This window comes from Balaenoptera ricei, chromosome 9 (assembly GCF_028023285.1).
Source record: "Balaenoptera ricei isolate mBalRic1 chromosome 9, mBalRic1.hap2, whole genome shotgun sequence".
Classification (NCBI taxonomy): Eukaryota; Metazoa; Chordata; class Mammalia; order Artiodactyla; family Balaenopteridae; genus Balaenoptera; species Balaenoptera ricei.
The window spans coordinates 107,784,332-107,802,097 of record NC_082647.1 but is presented as its reverse complement, the minus strand read 5'-3'; the positions used below and the strand labels follow the sequence as shown (position 1 = coordinate 107,802,097).

Sequence of the window (17,766 nt, the reverse complement as noted above, 5' to 3'; positions counted from 1 at the left end):
TAGCTGTGGTCGTGGGGAGGGACCAGTGGAGGGGGCTCGCCCCTCCCTCCCAGGACAGTCCTGTTGAAGCAGCGGCTCTCCTGCCCCCTTGCTTGCTTCGCCATGGACCTCACCACTGCCTGCCACGCCACACATCACGTGATGTCCACCTCCCATCACTGCGATGGAGACCCCCACGAGCAGGGCCTCGCTGGCCCAGTGCTTGAACAGCGCCGGCACACCAGACATGCCCAGCAAATACTTTCTGAATGAGTAAGAGTCAGGCTGGAGCGAGCCAAGGCTTAGAAGCTGTGTCTGGTCTTCTCAGGCTTCAACTCTCCTCTGAGGCCCCCGGCTTTCTCAACATCCATCAGGCAGGCAGGAAGGCATGTCCCGTCCCGCCCTTTGGCTGGCAGTAAGGCCCCAGTGGCCCCCCAGTCTAGCAGCTCCTCACCACGCCACCTGCACCCAGGCCAAGCAGCCTTATTCTCACCTAACCCAAAGCCACCACCTCTACCAGGGCCTTTGGCCTCCAATCCTGCCTCCACAGCGGCAAGTGACTTTCCAATATAACCATGCTTCAGACTCTCCAGTGACTCCCATTCGTCAGGACACAAGGCCCGGCCCCTCTATGCCTCTCTACCACACACTTGTTTGTTGTTCTATGAGGATTGGTTCTTTGCTGGTGCAGCTGCAACTTGGCATCTTGACCCCGCCGCTCTGCTTCGTTTCTTCACAGCCCAGATCGCAGTAGCCCTTGTCCCCCAAAACCTGAATGCAGAAGTCCCGGGCCTGCACCCAACTCTACACTGCCCCCTAGTCCCAACCTCGGCCTACCTCTGGGCGCTCCTGATAAGCTGGGCACAGACCTAATAACCAGTATCTCTGATTCTGGGGCTCCTTGGGGACATGAATCCTGGATTTTTCTTTTTCTTTTCAAAGGTGGTTTCAGCTGGGAGGAATGAACCTGGCTTGGGTGAAGGTAACTAGGGTGGGAGAGTGTGGCACATGTGGATAAGATCTTGACAAAGGGATGCGAAAGCGGAAAACCTCCTGTTCCTCTCTGGCCCAAGCAGCCAGGCCCCCAGCTACCCCTGGCTGTCCTGGAAACCCAGCTCTGCCCAGCTCAGCCCTTGCTCTACAGTGCTGCCACCTCCCACAAGGCCAGACCTCTCCCCAGGGCTACGGTCCTCACCAGCTCCCCCGCTCTGCCCACAGCAACCTTTCCTCCTCCCCTGTGTGGAGATGACGGCACAGCGGCCCCCCCCCCCCCAAGCCTGGCTGTCAGCCAGAGGCCTCCACAGGGCTCATCCTGTGGGCAAGGCTGGGGCGCAGAGTCTGCCAGGGCAGAGGGACCTGCGGAGGGGGGTCAGGAGTCCCGGGGAAGGTCCCCTGCCAACATACAGACCCCCTGCATCATGGGGGAGCAGGACAGCGCCCCAGGGGGAACCTCCTGGCAGCTCACACGTATGCACGCAGGTGTGCACACATGCAACACAGACGTGCGCGCAAGGCACACGGACGCGTACGTGCAGTAGGACGTGAGCAGCGCGTGCACGCGCACCTAGGCACGCACATGTGGGTGGCTGGACACACGTGCGTACTCATGACCCTTGGCTCCCTCTGACACCAGGCTAGCGTACTTCCCGAGACGCAGGCTTGTCCCCGGTTGCGCCGAGGGACTCGCAGAAAGCACTCAGGATTTCCCCGTGCCCCTGCCTGACAGCGGCAGCCCCCGAGCGCTGGCAGCAGGCTGACGGGGCGGCGGGGGCCCAACCGCGGGGGGAGTCTTTCCCGGCCGGCCCTCCTGTTCCCGCTAGCCCCCTTCTCAGGCTTGCTGGAGGCCCGGACTTCTGCCTTCCTGCCCGGCCCTGCTCGGCAGCCCCGCCCAGCCCGGGCTCTGGGCACGTGGGGACTGGTGGCTGACGGGGCCGTTTTTGCAGTGCGGCTCTCGGCCTGCCTGCCACCCGGCTCTGCTGCCGGCCACCTGCTGCCGCCCGTCAGCCCTGGAACGCTGACTGGCAGTTGGCTGGGGCGGGGGCTGGGGCCAGACCGTTATAAAGCTGGGGGCGCCCGGGGGCCACCTGTCCCTGCCCGGAGCCCGCGGGTGCCCTCCGCCGCCGCCGCCATGCCCACCCACCCCCTCGTGATGGTTCGGCACGGCGAGAGCACCTGGAACCAGGAGAACCGCTTCTGCGGCTGGTTCGACGCGGAGCTGAGCGAGAAGGGGGCTGAGGAGGCCAAGAGGGGGGCCCACGCCATCAAGGACGCGAAGATGGAATTTGACATCTGCTACACGTCGGTGCTGAAGAGGGCCATCCACACCCTCTGGACCATCCTGGACACGACGGACCAGATGTGGCTGCCCGTGGTGCGCACCTGGCGCCTCAACGAGCGGCACTACGGGGGTCTCACTGGCCTCAACAAGGCGGAGACGGCCGCCAAGCACGGGGAGGAGCAGGTGAAGATCTGGAGGCGCTCCTTTGACATCCCTCCGCCCCCCATGGATGAGACGCACCCCTACTACAGCTGCATCAGCAAGGTGAGCGGCTGGGGGGCGGGGCGGGGGGGGCGGGGGGGTCTGGGGACGGGGGCCCGGGCTGGGGAGTGAGCAGCGGCATGGACGCCCCCAGGAGCGTCGCTACGCAGGCCTGAAGCCGGGGGAGCTGCCCACGCGAGAGAGCCTCAAGGACACCATCGCCCGGGCCCTGCCCTTCTGGAATGACGAGATCGCCCCCCAGATCAAGGCCGGCAAGAGGGTGCTCATCGCAGCCCACGGGAACAGCCTGCGGGGCATCGTGAAGCACCTGGAAGGTGAGGCCCGTCCCGTCCTCACACAGGGTATGGGCAGGGGTGGGGGGGGGGGGTGACACGTTCCCCTGAGCCAGCGAGCCCCCAGCTGCTCGTTTCGTAAAAGGGCCGGCCGCCTCGCTGAGGCAGCTTCGCGGGCATCGGCACCTGGGCAGGGCAGGGCTTCCACACTGTGAACCGGACTGGGAGGCGCGAGAAACCACTTAAAAATCCAGCTCTGTAAAAAAGGAATCTCCATTGCCGTGTGTCCTGGGACACTGTGTAACGTGAGTCTCCTTCTGAAGATTCTGGGTGAAAACGTGTGCCGCCACTGACCCAGGGCCCAGGTCCTGCACAGGGGTCCACAGCTGGCCTGGCTTCCCAAACACAAGCCTCGGGTGGGAGGAGGGAAGGCCCGGGGGTGGCCTCTTGCCCAAGGACACCCACCCCTGAAGAGGTAGGGCCACCTGGCTCTAAATCCCAGCTTGCTGAGTGACCCTGGTCAAGTCACTTCACTGGCGGCTGCTGGATAAGGGACTGAGGGTGGCGCCCTGCCCGCACCCCAGCTCACACCCACTCGGGGCAAAGACTAGTCAAAAGAAGGGTGCAGGGTGCGGAGAACGCCAGAGACCTTAGGTTCCTAGCTCGGCTTCCACGAAAAGGGGGGCAACCCCTCCCAGCATGACAGGCTTCCTCCACGGAAGCCCCCGTCCGCCGTTCTGAGGCCGAGCGCACACAGACGCCTCACGGCTAGCGCTGAGCCTAGCAGGTGGAAAGAGCACCTGCCCTCCCTTCTGGGGGCTCCCTGCGGCCTGGCCTAGGAGAAACGAAGGCACCGAGGCAAACGTGAGTGGGGTCTGCCACTGCCCAGAGCATGTTTCCTTAAGGCCTCCCTGCACCAGCGGGGTGGGCGGGGTGACAGGAATACCAAAGGTCGAGCTGCTATTCCAGGCCAGGTCTGTGGGAGGCCAGCAGGGCTGGGTCGGGTTTCCACAGAAAACTCTTTTCACCTGGCAGGGCCCCCCGTCCCCCCCGGCCACGGGCAACGCTTCTCGCTGTCCCTATCCCACCCCCTTTCTCAGGGGCACTGCTGCTCCTCTGCTTAGGATGTCCAGAAACTAGAACTCTCTAGAAGCCAAGTGGTTAAGGTCTTTCCTGACCCCAAACACCCACCAGTCTGAGCAGAGTTCCCGTTGGGCCAGGGGGGCCGATGGCGTCACCCCAGATGAGGACAGCTCGGGCCGGAGCGAGGTCCTCGGCTCACCACAGCTATTTCTGTCGGCTGCTGTCTTAGTGCTGCCTTGACCTTCTCGAGGCACACTTCTGTGGCCGTGCTGTCGGGTGGGAGGGCGGCCGCCTGGCAGACAGCTCTGTGGCCCGTAAAGGTCACGCAGCCTGCTAAACGCGAGCAAGCAGGTGGCTGGCTGGCTGGCTGTCAGGCTGGGAGGGCTGAGGACCCTGTTCCTCCGGCCCAGGGATGTCGGACCAGGCCATCATGGAGCTGAACCTGCCCACGGGGATCCCCATCGTGTACGAGCTGGACCAGGCGCTGAAGCCCACCAAGCCCATGCGCTTCCTGGGTGACGAGGAGACCGTGCGCAAGGCCATGGAAGCTGTGGCTGCGCAGGGCAAGGCCAAGTGAGGGGTGGGCTCTGGCAATAAAGGCACGTCCTCTCACTGCCTCAGGCCAGTGTGGCCCCAGGCCGCCGCCCCCCAGCGCTCGCTCAGGGCTGGTTCCGCCGCGGGCCTGGAGCCCGGGATTCCACACACACCGCCCCGGGCCCCCGCTGCCTGCCCAAGCCTCCCCCCTTGGTTGCGGGGACCCCGGGAACACGGAGGCCAAGAGCCTCCCTATCCCCGGCTATCGGGTGGCTCCTGGCAAGCCCCTACGATGACCCGCAGAGCGGAAGAGCCGCTTGGTAACCCTGCTCTAAATCCGAGTGCCCAGCGTCACTTAGGGAGAGTCCAAGTGACCCAGCCCTCCCCATGGCAAGCGAGGACTGTGGCCAACACACCACTTCCTTCACACTAGTTGTCCTCTACCATCCTGGCAGCCCCAGGGTGGGAAGGGCAAGGTGGTACCCTGAGCCCTGCCCCACGGGTGTCCCCTTGTCCAGGGGCAGACAAGCCCACAGGTGGCCATGCCTGATTCATGGGGCTTTGACAGCTGGGGTGGGCCCTGGAGGCTGTCCTCAGAAATCAGGACATGGTGAGGCCCGCCCGCAGCTCAGCCTGAGAAGGCAGGAAACGCCATCTGCAGCCAGGTGGGGAGGGGGCGCCGGGGCTGGCCACCACCTGGGCCGACGGCCTCCGCAGCGCATCCTTTGCCCCCAGCTGCTTCCACCTGGCGCCTCCCAGAGCACGAGAGCTTAACTCCCCGCACGCTCAGCGGGTGCAGGTGCCTCACTCCAGCCGCGCGTGCACGCTGGCTGTCCTGCGTGGGCGGAGGCTCCCCGTGGCATGGATCAGCGTGGCCCTCGGCCCCTCCCACGGAACTGAAACGCGGGCGGCTGACTTGCAGTCACACGTTGACCTTTATGCCTCTTCCAGATGGCTAAGGGTTGGTCAGGGGTCTGAGGGTGCACACGTGAGGGCTACAACAGGAGGGCTCGGAGCTAGGGCCGCGTGGGGCAATTCTTACTCCAGAAGCAGACACGGGTGGGCTGGGGCAGAAAGAAGGAAAGACAGTAGGAACAGGCCACCATGGTTACTTTCTCTAAACCGTATCAACTGAGGTGCACACCGGGGCCAGCAGACAAGAGCGAGCCACGTGGAAGGACACGCAGTGTCTGTTGATGTTTTCACCTCTTCCTTCACGTACTTAGATGGGGGCTTGGTTGTCCCTATCTCCACTGCCCAGAGCCCAGGAAGAGGGACAGAGAAATGGGGAGCACAGAGCAGGTTCCAGAAAGACTGCTACCAAAACTGTCATGACCCACTCTGACTTTGGTCATAAACTCTAAGTTCACTGTTCCCAAGGGTCACTGATAGCTATAGACACCGTCCCTTAAAGCCAAGAGGAAAAGGAAAAAAAGGCAAGTGCAGAAGGAGACCTCTAGATGCCCCTGCTCAGACCCACCCCCAGAGACTGGCAGTGCCATACTCCTTGGGAAGAGGTCACTGAGAGGCTGGCCCTGGGCAGGGCTTGGCTCAATGTCTTCTGTTGGGGGTCAAGGACCAGGCTGGTTGGGAGGACTTGGGAAGCTGTTGGAAGTGCGTTTGGAGATCACCAGGTTATTGCTGCATTTGGGGCAACAGAGGCCGAGCCACCCAAGCCAGAGGGAGCCCGAGGGCCTGCCCTCATCAGGGGATCCCATTCCTAGAAAAGTGCCGTACACAACCCTCACGCCACCTCTTCCAGCAACAAGGAAATCACATCTGGGTGGGGAAGGGAAGGACAGCCCTCGGCTTCGGCCGGCAGTCAGGGGTCCTTACTCAATGAGCTCCACGTAGTTGGCGGGAAACATGCCAAAGTGGCCGTCTGGCCCATAGCCACGCCACCAGCCTTCGTCAATCACCTCAATGCCCGTGATGAGGTTCTCGGGGTCAAAGGAGATCTCGGTCTCATCGGCTGCAAAGAAGGGGAGCCCAGATGCGGCGCTGAGGGCTCTGGGACAGCCAGCCCTCAGCCTGTCCTGATGCCGCTCCTGTGGCCATTCCCCCAGTACACACCTTCCTACAGGGCCTGGCCCTGCGCTCAGTGTCCCAGCAAAAGGCTGGAGAACAGCACTTCCACACATCAGCCTGCTCCCCGAGGCCTCTACCCAGGGCCAGCACGGGCACCGGCATCCAGGCCTGGCCCCTCTTCTCTGGTCACACTTCCTGGCACTAGAACAAGGCGGGCAACTGGGATTCACACCAGTGGACAGCAAGTAGCTGCCCGGAGCACGTGGGGAGGCCTGAGCTGGGCAGGGCACCCACCCCCTCTCCCTCCTCACCCTCCTGTCTTCACTTCCGACACGCCCCGGGGCTATCCCCTTGAGGGAGTCCGCAAATCCTGCCTCCTGATCTTGGGCCCCGTGGTTTGAGGTGGCAGAGCTGCAGCACGTTACCTGCCTGGTAGTCATACAGGGCCCGGGCACAGAGCCCTTTCCCACTCAGCCCCGGGTAGTGGTCAATGCGCTCAGAGCTGGTATCTTGCTGCTGCACCTGCCCACGGATGGGAAAGAAGAAAAGTCTGGGATCGTGGTTACCCAGATTCAACCCTGCCTGTGACCAGGGCTCACGGCAGACTTGCGGGGAGGGCACACGGGGCACAGGATGCTCCAAAATTAAACAAGGTAATTCACAGGTAGTGCGCCACGGAAAAGTCAGGCATCCCGTGATGGGCACGGCCAAGGAGCGCGTTTCTGGGCACGCGGGCCCTTCACACATCTGCCCTGCTGCAGAGAACCCACCACTGGCGGCTCCTCGTAGAGGGTCTCCTGCTCTGGGGGCTCCTCGTACACGGCCTCCTCTTCCACCGGCACCGAGCACGGAGGGGCGCTGGGCGCCGGCTCCTCGCGGAGATCTGCACGGGAGGACACGGCCCACTCTGAGCCAGGGGAGGGGAGAGGACACGCCACGTCTCCCTCCCACCCCCAACCCCCCACAGGGCAGCCGAGAGCCTTGCCTGCCCCAGGCCTTGAGGTGGCGTGAGCTGACTCTCTGCTGAGGGGGCTCTCCGGCTGGGTGAGCTGCTTCTGCAGGAAGGGGCTCCTCAGCTTGCCTGCAAACCAACGGTAAACACTGAAGACGTCACACTGCTGGAAAGGGGGTTAGAACCGAGCCCTCTCTGCCCCTTCTGTGCCCTGCGCTGCCCGGAGGGTGGACCTGTTCTGGGACGGCGGCTGTCACGCAGGGAGCGAACGGAGACATGCAGCAGCTGCAGGAACACCACCCGCTGTACACACGTCACACACACATCGTACACTCCAAGCAGCCCCTTGGGGGTCGTGTGCAGTGCTGGAGAGCAGACCAGCAGTGCAGTCCGATATAGCCTTTGGGGGCCAGAGAGGTGACTGATGCAGGTCCCTGAGACCCAGCCAACAGCCCAACGTCGGGGGTCTTACAGGGCCGGGACTGGAGGGTGTCCACTCTAGAGCCACACACGGCCCCTCCTGTCCCACCAGGTCAAGAGCAGGAAGGGGACACCTGGGTCCCCGGCTCCCGTGCCAGAAGCGACCCTCATGAGCATGGGCTCTCCTTACTCATCCCTTTCACCTTCTGATACGTCTGTCTCTAAGTCAGGGGGCCCTGCCCTGGGACCCCAGGCTCCCCTTCAGCCTTCCCCTGCCTCACAGCTGGGCGCAGAGGGAAGTCTCACCTGGCTGGGGGCTGGAGGTGGACGTGGTGGACACGGCCCTCTCCTTCTGCTTGAAAATCTCCCGTGGGTGTGCTGGCTGTGGACAGACAGGCTCCTGAAGGAGCGCGCACGGAGCCGGCAGTGAATGAGGATCCGGGAGCCATCGGCCTGCCCGGCTCCCTGCAGCTGTGCAGGGGGTCAGGAAGCAAAACACCAAAGCTGAGGGGCTCACAGGCCTCTGCCAGGACCAGGCGGAGGTCCGTGCCGGGCTGAGCTTCTGCCCGTGGCTCTCCTCTCCACTGACGGCCCTGACACACCACGTGTCCCACGTTCTAATCTGCCCCAGCAGGCTGCAGGCCCCTCCCAGTAAGCCCCTCCCCCAGGTCTGCTGGGCAGGGTGTGCGTATCTGGAGGGACCCACACGCCCCGCCCCGGGGACCCGCGTGCGTCCCTTTGGCCCCTCAAGGTGGGGGCGTCCAAGACTCACCTGCTCCTCTCTGTTCCTTGAAAGCGCTTCACGCGGCTCCCACTTCCTGCTGGGAGGGGCAGAGGGAAGAGCTATGGCCCGGCCTCGGGCGCCCCCCTCACCTGCCCCTGGGGGACGCTCCTAGGGAGGAGGAGAGAAGGTCCCGGGGCAGCCCCGCCTCACCTCTGGGGCCCGGCCTCGCCGCCCTGCCCCTGATAGCGCTGCTCCCGGAGCGCGGCCTCGCGCAGCTCCCGCTCTCGGCGCTCCTGCTCCAGCCGCTGGCGCTCCTCCTCCGCCCGCCGCTTCTCCTCCAGCCTGCGGTTCTCCTCCTCCTTCTGCAGGGAGAGCCGCGGGCGGCTGCCCCACTCGGCCTCTGCGCTGCCGGCCGCGTGGACCCGCCCTCCCACCCCCGGCCTACGCAGGCAGCCTGCACGGGCCGTGGTCAAGCGTGGGCTCTACAGCAGCACTCACTGGCCTTGTTCCCTAACGCCTCTAACCCTCAGTTCAACCATCTGCACGTGGGTGCTACCAGGGACATCTGTTCTATGAGCTTATTGTAAGAAAAACTGAGACACAGCAAGTAAACCATTTCCTGGCTGGTGCACACAGGACCAGACCAAATGCCAGCTCTCATCCTCATGCCCTGGGCGACACTTACCTCTGCTTTGGCCCAGAAGCTGTCTTTGCCAACTCTTTTGATCTCAGACACAGCGTTGGTCTTCTGGTACACAGAGCCCTGAGGGGGACGGGGAAGTCACTACAGGGTCATTGACAGGCGCACAGAACGCAGGTAAGAACTGTTAGGATGGCACCTGGCAGAGGGAGTGGTGCCTGGCCCAGTGACCCTTGAGGAGGCTGATACCTAGAGGGCGTGAAAGGCCCTGGAAACTGCAAGTGGGGAAGCTCAGCCCCGGACAACACTGCACCAGGCCCCTGCGGATGGAAGCCAAGGCAGGAAAGGCCCCTTGGCCTGCCTGAGAGTCCTGGAGGCGGGGCAGTTCTGAGGCAGGCCTCTGGACAGGGGCCCCTCAGACAGCTGACTGCCACGGCAGCACCCCCAGGGTCTCCAAGAACCCCAGCTCCCATCCCGCACCAGACCACAGGCCCACAGGCGTCCGTGTGCCCACAACTCAGAGGGGCCTGCCCTGTCCACCACCAGAAGTTTCTCCAAAGCAACCAGCGTCCAGGGCGGCACAGGACACTCTGGGGCCATGGCCTGGAGGGTGGACGGAATTTCCCTGCAGAGAACCTCTGACCACACATAAGAGGCTCTGGAACTACCAGGCAGGGTCAAAGGCCATGCCTCATGCCCACCAGCACCCGCCTCACCAGGAGGCAGCCCTTGCTCCTGTCCGGCTCGGGGTCACCGTCTGCACCGCAGTCCGGCTCCAGGACCGGAAGCCAGGCAGGGGGAGCCCAGCCCCCGAGGGAGCAAGCGCTGAGGGCGGGTCTGATCGGTCCGGCAGCTAGAACTGCACGCTCCTGCCCGGCCACCTCGGGCCCACAGAGCACTCACCACTGGGGCCTGGGGGCCCGTGTCCTGGAAGCGGCTGCCCTCTCTGTGGAAGGTGTAGTTGGCCCCTGAGGCCCTGGCCACCTTCTGCATGATGCACTCGGGCTCCACGTCCTCCTCGGCCCTGGCGTTGATGGTCACGTGGGCCCCCTGCAGCAGGAGCGGCACTTCATGAACAAAAAGCACCGCAACCCCAGGAGAGGACAGGCCGCACACCTCGGTCCGCACGGCACAGCGGCTGCACCGCGCTCAGGGTCAGGAGACCCTGCCAGGAACCAAGGCACGCTCTCCCCAAGGCCTCCGGAAAGCCAGCTGAGGGAAAGCCATCGTTCTCGTCCCAGCCTGCGTGCGAGGCCCCTGCCCTCCACGCTGTGGCCTGTTCTGTGGTGCTACAAGACAGCCCCGGCATTAAAGGGCTTCTTTCTAGTGAATGAAATCCAACCTTAAAAGTCACCTGGAAACAAGCACATTTTCTACAGAAAGCAAGTTACTGATTTCTTCTTGAGAAGTGAGAACTAGGACCTTGCTGTTACTAAATACCAATAAGCTCGGGACCTTCTCTTTCGGCTCCTACATGGAGAAACTGAGGTGCATCTGAAGAAGTGTGGGCAGAACCAGAAATCAAAGTCCTGAGCCTCCTTGCCAGTAACCAAAGAAATGCAAAGAGTTAGCTGACAAGTGAACAACACATGCTTTTTGATACAAATGCTTTTGAAATTAAACAAGGTTCCATTACATGATGACTGAAATAAACACGTGCAGAAATGGACTAGAAAAGAATGCCTTAAAAGGAACGGTGCACGCTGAGGCTGTGAGCAGAAGCAACCCGCCTTCTCCTCCAAGTCCTGCCAGTACTGCTAGAAGTCTGTGCTCATAAAACAAATGCAACCCAAGGCCTAGCCCCACCCCAAGACCAGCTCCAGCAGGGCCTCCTCAAGGTCCTTCGCCCTTCCTTCCCGCTGAAGCCAGCTTGCAGGTGGCCCTGGCTACCTCCTGGGCAAGAGGAGAGCAGCCTCTGGCTACGCCCTGAAGTCCAGACACAGCATCGGGACGTGAGGCACACTTCCACCTCCGGCTGTGATGCCCGCTCACTCACACCCTGGAACCCCGGGACCCGGTGGACTCTGCGAGGCCCTGCACGGAGCAGCCCTCACCTTCAGGAAGCTGGCCATGGTGCTGATGTGGTTGGCGCACGCTCCCTTCCGCACGTCATTCACGCCCTCGCCGGTCTGCAACACAACACACGCAGCATGAGCCGCCAGTTCCTCGGTGTGACCCAGGACTCCCCGCAAAGCCACTGCCCACTCCAGGGACTCGGCAGTTTCCCTGTGTCCCGGGAAGGAGCAAACCACAACCCCAAAGCAGAGGACACGGTGAGCCCCCACACCCCCGAGTCGGGGAGGCTCTTGGAGCAGGACGGTCGCCAGCGTCCACTGTGGGGCGCTGCCTTAGAACTCCCTAGTCCCCACCCGGGGGCTCCGCTTCATGAGAGCCCCCGTCCTACACTCCCAGCGCCCTCCCAGCCCTTATCCAGGCACTCTGCTCCCTCAGGGTGACTACCTGAAGGGGACAAGAACGTGACTGTCCTGTGGCTGTGTGTACTCCACTGCACAGGAGCAGTTCTGGGCTGGAGCAGTGAATTCTACACTAGCAAGGCCCCAGGTATTCTTTGGGCCACACTGAATTAATCCACTATTCTGTTCATTCACCAGATTCAAGCTGTTCTAAAGTCAAGTCCTCTTCTGCTCCAGTCACAAAAGGCAAAGCACGAAAGAAGAAAAGGGAGTTTTTCCAGGTCACACCTAGATGAGAACTCGGAAGCCCTCAAGTTCCACATACCCAGTTGATGAGGACAAACTTGGGCAGGCCGGAGTTGGGGTCCTTCACTCTGCAGAAGGCGTACATCACCTTCCCACTGTTGAGCTCCTCCACCATTTCCTCCAGGCCCCCCTCTGCAGCAGTCACAAGGAGAGTCAGGGGCAGGCCAGGCACCCCACGCCCACCCTGGCACCTAGTCCCTCAGGAAAGGAAACCCCAGCTGCCTCTAAACCAGGGTCCTCAGCCCCATCTGCATCTGAATCAGATTCCTAGGCCTACCCGCACTAAGCTGACTTACGAGAACTGGATGGGACCCAGGATCTGCATTTGTGAAAAGCACCTCAGCCCCGCTCACCACAACGAGAGAAAGCCCCTAAGAAGCAATGAAGACGAAGGAAGGGAGGGAGGGAGGAAGGAAGGAAAGGCACCTCAGGTGATTTTTTAAGCCACACTAGTCTAAAAACCACTCCTGTAAACCCACAGGTAATTCTGGAAGTAAAAATGTCATTTATGCTACAAACCAGGCAGGCACCAGACCTCCAAATGGAGGGGCTCTGCAACAATTTTACCATTGCCTGGACTCCACAAACCGCCCTGGAAAAACGGCCTGACGTGAGTCACCCTGCCCTTACCCACGTCTGCTCAGACTCCAGGGCCACCCAGAGGGTCCCAAGCAGAAGTTAACTTCCCGCCATATAGGGCCTCAGCTCTGAGACTCTCTGAGTAGGGATAAGGGAGTGATGGGGCCCAGGAATGCCGTTCTCCCCTGACACTCAGGCTGTGAGCCCCAGCATGTACTAGAGTTTTGGGTTCTCATCAGGTATCCCAAACCCCCTCAGACTGTGAGAAGGACCTGGATCAGGTATTTTAGCCACAGGGCTCCACGGAACCTGGGGCAGTCCCGAGGCCCTGCGCTGGGCTCTTACAGCAGAGCCTGTGAATACCACTGAGGATGGTGGTATGAAACTCAGCTGAACTCTGCAATTCTCAGTCCCCTATGGCATCACACTGCACCTGAGACCACCGTCAGTGGCAGTCCCTCTAGAAAGAGGACCACCAAGGAGAGGCACTCCAAAGAGGGAGACGTTTTCTACCAACAAGTCACCAGAACCGTTCATGGGGCAAGCAGAGAACACGCTAGTGAACAGGCGCTGAACAGTGAAGCCGTGTCACTCAGGTCAGGTGAGCTGGCCTTGAGAACGAGGAGTCAGGGGTATCAGGTGGGGGGCCTGCAGTTTCACCCCGTATTTGAGGAGCGCTTTTCCAGGTCACCCTGTCCCAGCGGACCGTGTGCCCTGATGTGACCTCTCCTGGGGGAGGGTGTGCCCTGCAGAGACCCGGCCCACCAGGAAGAGGACAGAGGGAAGGACGTGTCTGCACCGCCTCCTCCACCACCAGCACCCAGCTCTGCGGGACTGTCACCCTCCCAGCTGCAGCCCAGGCCAGGCCTTGGGCTGCCTGCAAGCCGGAGAGGGCAGCTCTTCCCAACTACAACACGGACAGAGAGCAGTGCCGCCTTGCACCACCAGGCAGAGAAAGCCAAGGAGAAGGTATTTTCACTTAGAAACGCCTGAAACCCGAAGCCGGCCAGGAGGAGCTGTGAATGCCGGGGGCCCACACTGCTCAGCGGAAGCCTCCGTCCTGCCTGGCTGGCTGCAGTCAGCCCCATCAGGGGACCGGGGAATTCCTCAACACTGAATGAGGCTGATGAGGGGTAGGCCCACCCTTAGCCAGGGGGGGTGTCACTGCAGTCACGCCACACGCAGGGGACACCGATGCACCCTGAGTGCCCCGCCTCCCGCCGTGACGGCCGAAACGCCAGCAGAGACGGAGCACGGATGTCACGACTCTCTCCCCTCCACGCACCTCACCCTCCCTCCCGGGCTTCTGCCTCCTGACGGTCCGTAAGAGCCCATCTGCTTCCTCGCTTGATCATACTCACCCCCCGTGCCAGCCACACGGATGTCATTGCTGTTGCCTTCATAGGTAAAGAGGGCCCTGAAACAAAACACAAACAGGCGCTACAGCCAGTGCCCTGGTCACCATCTGCCCCCACTGTGCCCACCAAGGCTTCACGCTGCACCCCAAAGAGCTCAGCGGGACGGTAACCCTGTCGGCTGACACAGACCCCACTCTGAAGTATACAAGGCAGGATCTCAGTAGGCCGCTGGGCCGCCCAGAGCTGAGCCTTCTCGGCTGCAGCTGGCCCGACTTACCAGAGCGGCCTGTCGTGAGGACAAGCCTACGGAGACGGGGCGCATACATCTACTCGGAAGGAAACTGAGCTGTGAAGTTTTACGGCAACCTTCTACACATTTATGTGTGAAATACTCACCTAGCTACCATGTATGTGAATTTGAACAAACAAAAGATACCCGCATATTCCTGAAACCAAAGCACCCCGAGGAGAAGCAGGAAGGAGAAATACGTGCATTTTCAATGACCCTGTATCTATCTGTGGTCTTCCGGGAAGGCTGAAAGGTTGGTGGAGCATGTCCGCCTGGCCTGAGGCTCTTCCAGCAAACACAGGCTTTTATCGGTTGCGTAGGGCCTTGGAAACCACAGGGGCCATGACTCAACATGAAGTCAGGCCCCTCACAAGACAGGCTCCCTGTCTGGGCAAGTGCTATATCTAGCAGAGCCTTAGGTCTCCACAGGTGACCCTAGGTCACACCGCCCTTCTCCTATAAGCCTAATTATTCATAAGAACTCTGGTAAAGATTTGGGCTTATAAATTATGGGAAACTGTATTAAATCTGGGCCATGGAAGGTCCCTTGACCAGAACAAAGGTCACTCAAAGAGAACATTCTAGAATAGGTGGCTTCTGAGCAGTCCACATGAAGCCCAGACATCGGCATGAACCCTGCGGCGGCTGAGCTCCAGGGAGTGCCGGCAGACCACCAGGTGAGGGTGCTAATCCACCGGACAGCAAGTCAAAGGCAAAACCCGGTCTGGGGTATCATCTCCCCACGCTCCACGGCACAGGCCTGCTGAGGTGCGCCGGACAGAAGCTCCAGGGTCCACAGTCTGACAGGAGCCATGTCAACTTCCACTCAGCTTCCCCAGGGCCTCGCTAATGCCACTGGGCAGAGCTGCCTAAGCCTGAGAAAGTCAGAAGAAATTAGACCCAGGTCCAGAGATCTGGCTGGGACGGAGCACAGACTGCCAGGAAAGAACCACTGCTTCCCAGCAGAGGGGAGAGAGTGCAGAAGGAGAGAAACACTCAGGAAAAACAGGGAAAAAGAAGACTTGGGTGGTGGCAGACATCCAGACTCTGGTGGCCAGAGTCCTGACCAGCCTTCCTCCTGGAGGCAAGAAGCCCCTGGCTGCAGAAGACAGGGGCACCGGACCAGCAGCAAGAAACAGAGACGGCTGCTCAGCTTAGCTCTTCCAAGAAGGGATCCAGCGGCTAGCAAAGGCCACGCTCCGTGCCTGCCACCTACCCCTCTGACTTCATTCCCCTCCACCCTGGGCTCCAGCCTGAGCCACCTTCCTGAATGTTCCCGGTTCAGAGGCTCACCCCACATTCAATCAAACAACCCTTCTTTCAAACCGACATGAAAAAAAAAAAATGGTGCGTTGGCTTGTGCAGGCATATAGCACAAGGAGTATGGGGCACTGGGCATCTTGTAATTCAGTCACTTGCCAAAAGCCTAATCTGAGAACCTGCGGCTTGCTAGCGATGGGAATGCAGCCACAGATAATCCCTAAGAGGCCCTGCCCGCGGAACTTACTTTCTAATGGGAGACACACAAAACACACACGCACACGCGCACCAACACTAACGTACTGTCAGATAGTGCAGTGGGTGCAGGAAGCGAGCAGACACGCCACGACCCAGGGGAAGAACAACCTGGGGGAGCCAGGAGAGAGGGCCGGCACGGAGAGCTGATGCTGCAGCCGCTGTCCATCCCACCCGGCTCCAGGGCCTGGCCCAATGCACCCACTCTGCACGCGGAGCTTTTTACGACCCGCCAAACCGGAGAGCACCTCTTCTTGCTCTGATATCCTCTGCCACTTTTTCCGCACCGCTCTCAGTACCCCTACATCAGGGACAGAGGTGGGGACCACCCCACCCTTTCTGGTGAAGAGCAAAGGTGACAAGAAAATCGGTGAGGGTGTCTGGTGCATGCCTGAAGGCAGTCAGCCAGGGAGATGGGAAAATGTGACTACAGCCACGGAGGCAGGAGTTCGGAAAGGCCTCCCCAGAACGGCAACATCAGAGCTGAGAAAGGAAGTTTGGAGAGCCCCCTAGGATGATGTGGAAAGGCGCTCCAGGCAGAGGAAGCAGAAAGAACAAGGCCTGTGAGGAGAAAACAGCTTTGCAAGTTTAAGGAAAAGAAAGCAAGCTAGAGGGGTGGTAAACAGGTGTGACCACAGCACGGTAAACAGGAGGGGCGGTCAGGAGCCTGTCGGCCATGGCAAAGAGTCCAGGCTGTGTTTATGATGCAACAGGAAGCCACTGCAGAGCTTAAGCAGGGAAGTGACATGGGTCTAGATATTTTTTCAGCTAGTGAATGGGGACCTGCCCACATCGACGTGGCCCCAGAGATTCTGCAGACCCAGGCAGCTGGTGTCCTGAAGCTCTTCCCTAAAAGGCCTGGGGGTGAAGGCAAGGCAAGGCAACAATGTCCTCAGTGTCACAACAGTACACTGTACAAAAGCCGCTCTGTGCTGGGCACCAGGGAAAGCAGACACGCGAAAGCAGTAGCACCTGACAAGTGGAGAGAGCCACAGTAGCTCAGCCGCGCCCAGAGGGCCCCTCCCTAGGCAATGGGAAAAGGCTCCCGCCCCAAAGCTGGTCACCTTACTCCATCGTACTCAGCATACTTCTTGGAAGTACAAGTTCTCAAAGCTGGTCAGTGAACACAATTTAAGCAAAAAGGAAGGTAACAGAGAATTACCATGCAAAAAGCAACCCTAGTTGCAGGACAGACAGCTGACCCTATGTGAGGGCTGCCCCGGGCTCTCCCAGAGACTTCAGATCCAGGCTGCCAGTACGATAAAGCCCCTAACACCGACAGCCTAGGAAAGGATGTCCCTGGGAGGTGGAGGGGAGATGGGACCTTTTTCCAAACACATAACCAGCATCGTCCTTTCCTTCATCTCCCCATGGCTCAGGAATATGAAGTATGTTCTTCTTGGAGAAAGGGAGGTTCTCAAATACATATTCACAGGGAACCAGGGCCTTAAACCCCTCCACCTTCCTGCTTGACATCTCCAAAGCAAGGCTGCCAGACCACCCTCAGAGTCCCATCCCTGAGCACAGCGTTTGGAAGAAGCCGGGCGCAGCTTCCGCTTTCTCAAGGAGGGCTGTGGAGGGCCCCTTTGTCCAGGGAAGTCCCCGGGCAAGAAAGGAGAACCTGGCGAAGCACTCAAGCACAGCCAGGAACACGATGCATCAACGAGGCCCGCAGGGCCGAGACCGGTGGCCAGCGGAGCGGAAGGGCTGGGGACTCACCGGACCCCCACGCCGGGTTTAACCTGCCCACGCACGGTGGGGCAAGGGGAGACAGGGTGGGGACCGCTCCCCCCGGGGTGTGGCGCAGGTGCGGGGCAGACACGGCTCCGCGCCCCCTGGCTCCCCTGGCCCCAGCCCGCTCCCGGCCCGCCCCAGGCCGCCTCGGCGCCCACCAGTCGGTCGGGGACTTCTCGTTGACCACTTGCTCGTAGGCCTCCTTCAGCGCCGGCCCGTTCCGGCTCAAGTTCACAGCCATGGCCAACCCCGCGGTGTCCGCGCCGCAGCCGCCACCGCCGCCGCTTCCGGGCCCGGGCCGCCCAAGGCGGCCCCACGCCCCGCCCGTCGGCCGGAAGCCCCGCCCCTACGGCCGGAAGCGGAAGCCGTGCAGGCGGGGCCAGGGTGAGCGGGCCGAGTACTGGCTAGGCGTGTCTCTACACGCCTAGGGCTGCTGGGG

The 17,766-nt window shown here is 61.2% G+C and overlaps 2 protein-coding genes across 5 annotated transcripts; one reads left to right on the top strand and one right to left on the bottom strand.

Moving 5' to 3' along the window:
* The first annotated feature begins 1,996 nt into the window (after nt 1-1,996).
* Nucleotides 1,997-4,454, top strand: PGAM2 (phosphoglycerate mutase 2). Its single transcript, XM_059934316.1, has 3 exons — nt 1,997-2,521; nt 2,613-2,793; nt 4,245-4,454. The coding sequence occupies exons 1-3, from the start codon at nt 2,108-2,110 to the stop codon at nt 4,409-4,411; spliced, it is 762 nt and encodes a 253-aa protein (XP_059790299.1). The 5' UTR covers nt 1,997-2,107; the 3' UTR covers nt 4,412-4,454.
* An 830-nt stretch (nt 4,455-5,284) lies between these two features.
* DBNL (drebrin like) lies at nt 5,285-17,659 on the bottom strand. 4 transcript variants are annotated; one of them, XM_059934312.1, is made up of 13 exons: nt 17,486-17,659; nt 13,793-13,848; nt 11,872-11,984; nt 11,187-11,261; nt 10,036-10,182; nt 9,178-9,255; nt 8,703-8,854; nt 8,541-8,589; nt 8,075-8,168; nt 7,382-7,477; nt 7,167-7,279; nt 6,822-6,918; nt 5,285-6,340 (listed from the first exon to the last, which is right to left on the bottom strand). In XM_059934312.1, exons 1-13 carry the CDS (start codon nt 17,566-17,568, stop codon nt 6,201-6,203), a joined length of 1,293 nt encoding a protein of 430 aa, XP_059790295.1. In that variant the 5' UTR covers nt 17,569-17,659; the 3' UTR covers nt 5,285-6,200. The 4 variants fall into 4 exon arrangements, with proteins under 4 accessions (XP_059790295.1, XP_059790296.1, XP_059790297.1 ...); XM_059934313.1 differs by having other exon boundaries at nt 8,541-8,586; XM_059934314.1 differs by lacking the exon at nt 11,872-11,984 and having other exon boundaries at nt 17,486-17,575.
* Between the last annotated feature and the right edge of the window lie 107 nt (nt 17,660-17,766).

What these genes read in the sequence shown, in the direction of transcription:
- DBNL (XM_059934312.1), bottom strand. Translation starts at nt 17,568, where the DNA reads ATGGCTGTGAACTTGAGCCGGAACGGGCCGGCGCTGAAGGAGGCCTAC. An exon ending in CCATGGCCAGCTTCCTGAAG is followed by an intron (nt 10,183 to 11,186) that starts GTGAGGGCTGCT and finishes CTCCTGCTGCAG; the next exon opens with GGGGCCCACGTGACCATCAA. An exon ending in TCTACGAGGAGCCGCCAGTG is followed by an intron (nt 6,919 to 7,166) that starts GTGGGTTCTCTG and finishes ATCCGTGGGCAG; the next exon opens with GTGCAGCAGCAAGATACCAG.
- PGAM2 (XM_059934316.1), top strand. Translation starts at nt 2,108, where the DNA reads ATGCCCACCCACCCCCTCGTGATGGTTCGGCACGGCGAGAGCACCTGG. An exon ending in ACTACAGCTGCATCAGCAAG is followed by an intron (nt 2,522 to 2,612) that starts GTGAGCGGCTGG and finishes GGACGCCCCCAG; the next exon opens with GAGCGTCGCTACGCAGGCCT. An exon ending in CATCGTGAAGCACCTGGAAG is followed by an intron (nt 2,794 to 4,244) that starts GTGAGGCCCGTC and finishes CCTCCGGCCCAG; the next exon opens with GGATGTCGGACCAGGCCATC.